Source organism: Lactuca sativa, chromosome 3 (genome assembly GCF_002870075.4).
Source record: "Lactuca sativa cultivar Salinas chromosome 3, Lsat_Salinas_v11, whole genome shotgun sequence".
Lineage (NCBI taxonomy): Eukaryota > Viridiplantae > Streptophyta > Magnoliopsida > Asterales > Asteraceae > Lactuca > Lactuca sativa.
Window position 1 is genome coordinate 44,415,839 of NC_056625.2, and position 5,840 is coordinate 44,421,678.

The window sequence follows — 5,840 nt, forward strand, 5'->3', positions numbered from 1 at the left end:
ACATCAATCTCAAATTTTCTATTATGTGAATTTATTCAATTGATTATTATACGTGAAAATACTGAAAATACTGGTATAGAATAGTAATGAAAGTATGAAACTCTAGCTATGAATTAATGTTTATAAAGCACACAAATGTGTTTTTGAGGGATTGGAACGTGAATAGTTTAAACATGAGGGTCTGTTCTTGGAATTTTCATCAAGACACGATGTTCCAGGATACCGCATACAAACCCTCCTAGATTCAACCCCCAGTACGAATCGCTGACGTGTACGGCTAAGATCCATCCAGCTTAGATCTGATAGGACTGTACCCCACCCCCCGCTTTTCTTTTCCTATTTATTTTTCTTCTTTCGCCTCCTTCGTTACTCTGTGCTCATCTGTTTTCTCGATTCACACTTTCCCCTGCCCGTCGTTTGATCTTGATTTTAGTTTTCATATTGATTTAAAGGCATCAGATCAACGTTTTGATTTTCGCATTTAAATCTCAGATTTTGGTATATAATTTCGAAATCGCAACACATTTAGGGCTAGAAATAATTGCAAACCCTAGCCCACAAATTCGTTACGTTTTCCCTTTTCTTTCGTTGTGAAGATCCGAGAAGATTAGACCTTCCATTCTTGAATCTTTATTCTATAAACGTATTTTATAATCTTTGGAAGGTTTATAGTCACGTAAGCTGATTGATAGCCAAATCGAATCTATTGGTATTAAAAGGACAAAAATCAATGGGGAAAGATTTATTGGTATCTCTGGATGTAGAGGAAGGTGAAATATCGGATTCTGCTTCTATTGAAGAGATCAGTGCGGATGATTTTGCTGTTAAGTCGCCGGCGATTGGGACGGAGATTGCTGCTTCTAAGAATGCAGTCGATGATGATTCCAAGCAACAACAGCAGCATCAGAAAGTTTGGACGATGCAGGATCTGTTAAAGTATCAGAATAAGTATCAGATTTCTAGAAATTACGCACCTGGGTTGTATAATTTCGCCTGGGCACAGGCTGTTCAGAATAAACCTCTTGACGATTATCTAACAACCATGAATACTAGTACTACCACTGATAACTTGAAGCAGCCTTTGTTGAATGATGATAATAATAATATTGAGGTGAAGAAGGAAGTGATGGAAAACGATGATAAGATTGTAGTTGATATTAGCGACGATGGTGATAGTGAGAAGGAGGAAGGGGAACTGGAGGAGGGTGAAATTGATTTGGATATGGAGGTTGTCAATGCTGGTAAAGAAGGAGGAGGAGAAGATAATGTTGAGAAGTGGATTAATATAATTCGTATTGGGTTGGAGAGTATAACTATCAATGATGCAAAGAAGTAAGTCTACGACTACTTGATAATTAACTAAACTAAATAACTAATTTGAGTACTAAAATTTCTTGAAAGGATGATTGAAGTTCAGTTGATTGATTAATGATGATGATTTGCTTGTAGATCATTCAGTGGAGTCTGTTCCAGACTCGAAGACTTCCTGGATAGCTTCTCAAAACTGCTTTTGGATAATTCCATGTCCAACAGAGATGATTTGGGTCGACTTGCTTTTTCTTCTATTCAGCTTGTTAATTCAGTAAGATATCATCAATAACTGTTCAATTAGGTGGAAACTGGAATTTGTTTCAAAATACTTGATACTCTCAGTTTATTCTTCAAACACATAGACAAGAGGCTAAGAAGTAGTTGATTGCAGGTTTTTTGCTCCATGAGCCAAACTCATAAGGAACAGAGTAGACACTTACTATCAAGGTCTCTATCATTTCTTTCCATTCAGAATCTAAGTGTTCCGATCCCTCATTCCTACATGACATGTTTTCTATACCATTGCTGATGTATCTCTTTTACAGGGTGCTAACTAATGTGAAAAGCAACATGTCTGTTATTTTCTCCCCAGAACAATTGAAAGAGGTTGATTTGAACTTTAAAGAAGATCATATATGACTTTGAGTATCTTGTAGTGATAGAATATTGATTTCCCTTTTGTTTTGTTTTGACAGATAGAGATGATGCTTCTGTCATGCAACTCAAATAATGAATATTCAAATACCAAAGGCAATAATGAAGGAGATAACCAGGAAGTGGTTTTTCTGACTGAGGATTCTGTCTTAGATGCCATTCCCGATGTATCTTCAGATCAAAAGCTCAAACAATCTGAAATTTTGAAACCACAAACATCTACTTCCAAGAACAGAGTACTACTACCTCTTCTTGACCTTCATAAAGATCATGATGTGGATAGTCTTCCATCACCAACACGTGAAACTACACATTCTTTACCTTTAGGCAAAGCACTCTTTGTTGGGGATGCAGAAATAAGACCAGAGTGGCCTGCACCTAGGCCTGTACCTCGTTATGAAACAGACGCCCTCAAAGCTGTTTCTACTTATCAACAGAAATTTGGAAAAAGTTCATTTTTTTCAAATGATCTTCCAAGTCCAACCCCTTCTGAAGACAGTGGTGATGCAGGTGGTGGTGACACTGGTGGCGAGGTTTCCAGTTTCTCAACAGTTCATACTACAAACTCTGCAACAGAACCCACTGTGGAACACAGACCTAATGTCCAATTACTTGCAAACCCTAGGAATGCTGCTCCTGTTTACTCCACATCAAGTTCTGTAATTAGGGGTCCAAATAAAACAAGGGACCCAAGACTCCGAGCATCCAATCCTGAAAGCTCTTTGGATTCAAGTAAACAACCTGCAATTGAACCACTTGATGGCCCTGCACCGAAAAGGTTAAAAAATGGAGTTGCAGATTCTATAGTAACATCTGGTTTACCTAGTACAAGTAGCGGGATTGGAAGTTTGCATATTCCTGTGACAGGTGTCAATCCCACTTCAGCATCCTTGCAATCCATTCTCAAAGATATTGCAGTGAATCCTGCATCATGGATGAACATAATTAATATGGAACAACAGAAGCAAGTTGATCCTGCAAATTATGCGACACAATTGTCAAACCAAAGTTGTTCTTCTGTTGCCTCCATGCCAACTACTACTACTACCACTACCACTACAGCTGGCGCTCAACCATTGGTGCAGGATGATTTGGGAAAAGTACGAATGAAGCCTCGTGATCCACGCCGTGCTTTGCACAGTAAATCATTACAAAAGCCAGGCAACTCGAAGCAACTAGATCCAAAACAGCTATCATCATCATCATCATCAATGTCATCCCAACCAGATATAACCCGTCAGTTCACAAAGAATTTGAAAAATATTGCTGATCTTGTGTCTACAACAGTGAGTGCGACTGTTCAGATACCTTCATCACAACCGGGACAAGTCCATTCAAGTTTTGTAAATATGAAAGGGCCACCTTTACAACCGGGCCGTCTTCAGAATGGGACTGGGCCCACGTCTGAAGAAGCTGGGCCTGGCCCGTCTCAGCCTCTGAACGGTTGGGGAGATGTTGAGCAGTTTTTTGGAAGGTTTGATGACCAGCAACGGGCTGCTATTCAGAGGGAAAGGTCAAAGAGAATGGAAGAACAGAAAAAGATGTTTGCTGATCGAAAGCTTTGTCTTGTGTTGGATCTTGACCACACTCTTCTCAATTCAGCTAAGGTAGTTTGTTGTTCTCATTTTGTTTTTCTTTATTTTACAAAAAAAAAAAAAACAATTGTGTGTATCTGGAATTTAAATTTAAATTTTATTTCAATGGTTTGCAGTTTGCAGAAATTGAACCGATGCATGATGAGATGTTGAAAAAGAAAGAAGAGCAGGACCGTGAGAAGTCGCATAGGCATCTGTTTAGATTTCCTCACATGTGTATGTGGACAAAACTACGGCCTGGGATATGGAAGTTCTTAGAGAAGGCAAGTAAAAAAAAACATTTTGTTTAATAAAAAAAGATTAAGAAGTCGAATATTTTTTTTAATCCAATGGTTTGGTGAACTTCAGGCGAGTAAGCTTTATGAGCTTCATCTTTACACAATGGGAAACAAATTATATGCGACAGAAATGGCGAAAGTGCTTGATCCGAAAGGAGTTTTGTTCAATGGGAGAGTCATCTCAAGGGGTGATGATGGTGATAGTGATGGAGATCCGAAGAGCAAGGATCTGGAAGGGGTTTTGGGTATGGAATCAGCTGTTGTAATCATAGACGATTCCATAAGAGTATGGCCTCATAACAAGCTTAACTTAATAGTTGTAGAAAGGTATAACACCATACCATACCATACCATACCATACAAATACAGACAAGACCCTTGAATTCAAAATCTATGTGTTTCTTTGCAGATACATATATTTTCCATGTAGTAGGCGACAGTTTGGGCTTCCAGGGCCTTCCCTTCTTGAGATTGATCATGATGAGAGACCCGATGAAGGGACTTTGGCATCTTCATTGTCGGTAAACACCTCTGATCCATATGCTGTGCTGATATCATATTCGTATTTCTTATGTTACTAAATTTTGATTGAAATGCTTACATGCAGGTTATTGAGAAAATACACGAGAATTTTTTTAAGCAAGAATGTTTAGATGATGCTGATGTGCGGAATATATTAGCATCGGAACAGAGGAAGATATTAGGTGGGTGTCGAATTGTGTTCAGCAGGGTGTTCCCTGTGGGTGAAGCCAGTCCTCACTTGCATCCGTTGTGGCAGACAGCCGAACAGTTTGGTGCTGTCTGCACCAATCAAATAGATGAACAGGTCACCCATGTCGTTGCCAATTCTCTTGGGACTGATAAGGTACCCACCTACCTACATACTACATTTTTTTTGTATAATGTATGTATCTGGGTGTGTTGATCTGTGTGGTTTTTGATTGATATAATCAGGTGAATTGGGCGCTTGCTACAGGAAGACCTGTTGTGCATCCTGGCTGGTATGTTTTGTTTGTTTCTTAAAAAGAAAATAAAAAAAAGCTAGTTATAGCTGTTGAAATGAAATTAACATATAACTTGTAACAAAACAGGGTGGAAGCATCTGCATTGCTTTACAGGAGAGCCAGTGAGCATGATTTTGCTGTCAAACCTTGAAAATCTCCCTACATTTTACTTGATTTTTGCCTTTGGGATTGGGTCTTAGCCTTAAAAGTTAAAAGGTGAAAACAATCACACTTAATATTAGGCAAAGAAACCACCCACATCCATTAACCACCTAACCCCATCCCATCAACATAAAAAAAGATTGGCCGATTTTGTAAAGGTGGAACGCAAGAAAAACTATTCTGGGGGAGGAGGTATCGGGTCAGATGGAGGATATGAAAAGTTGACGACAGGAGGAGCTCCAATCCCCCAACCCAACTCGAATGTGTTTGGGATTTGGGTCAATTGGAATATAATTTAAAACCCACTAAAACCAGGTGCACAAATAAAGAGTTTCATCGTCATTGGTTCAAAGAATAATATGTGGAAATCGTTTTCGCTAAATACTAAATACAATACGGATACCAATCGAACTTGACAAACCAAGCCATAGATGAAAGAATAACGAATTTATTCTTGTTTTCAAGAATCATTTTTAGTTGAATATACTCATGCACTCCAAATTATTCTCCCATGGGGAACAAACATACACGACTTTTATCATGACTCTCTGTAAAAGTCAAAGGCAGCGAGCATTCTTTCAAGTGAGGGAGTGAACAAATGAAAATTAGCTTTTGAGCCACTTGATCTATCTACGCCATTCTGTTTTCCAAAATAGAATACCATTGCTTCCAACAGTCAATCAACAATGTGTTCAAAACCTTAGAAGATAGCATATAACATTACCAAGTTCTAATAATAATCATGCCATCTCAATTCACACACATTGTAACCTTAACTCTCAACCATCTCACCACCACCAGAAGAAATTGAGAACTGCAAAAATTACCAAGGAAAC

The 5,840-nt window shown here is 38.6% G+C and overlaps 1 protein-coding gene across 1 annotated transcript; it reads left to right on the forward strand.

The window, feature by feature from the left end:
* Positions 1-352: 352 nt before the first annotated feature.
* Positions 353-5,471, forward strand: LOC111912332 (RNA polymerase II C-terminal domain phosphatase-like 3). Its single transcript, XM_023908058.3, has 11 exons — positions 353-1,332; positions 1,450-1,582; positions 1,703-1,758; positions 1,857-1,917; positions 2,007-3,572; positions 3,677-3,823; positions 3,909-4,165; positions 4,248-4,359; positions 4,446-4,703; positions 4,793-4,839; positions 4,930-5,471. The coding sequence occupies exons 1-11, from the start codon at positions 731-733 to the stop codon at positions 4,991-4,993; spliced, it is 3,303 nt and encodes a 1,100-aa protein (XP_023763826.1). The 5' UTR covers positions 353-730; the 3' UTR covers positions 4,994-5,471.
* The last annotated feature ends 369 nt before the right edge of the window (positions 5,472-5,840 follow it).

Excerpts from the sequence above, each read along its gene's own strand:
- LOC111912332 (XM_023908058.3), top strand. The coding sequence starts at position 731 with ATGGGGAAAGATTTATTGGTATCTCTGGATGTAGAGGAAGGTGAAATA. Across the intron at positions 4,360-4,445 it reads CTTTGGCATCTTCATTGTCG|GTTATTGAGAAAATACACGA; the intron begins GTAAACACCTCT and ends GCTTACATGCAG. Across the intron at positions 4,840-4,929 it reads CCTGTTGTGCATCCTGGCTG|GGTGGAAGCATCTGCATTGC; the intron begins GTATGTTTTGTT and ends GTAACAAAACAG.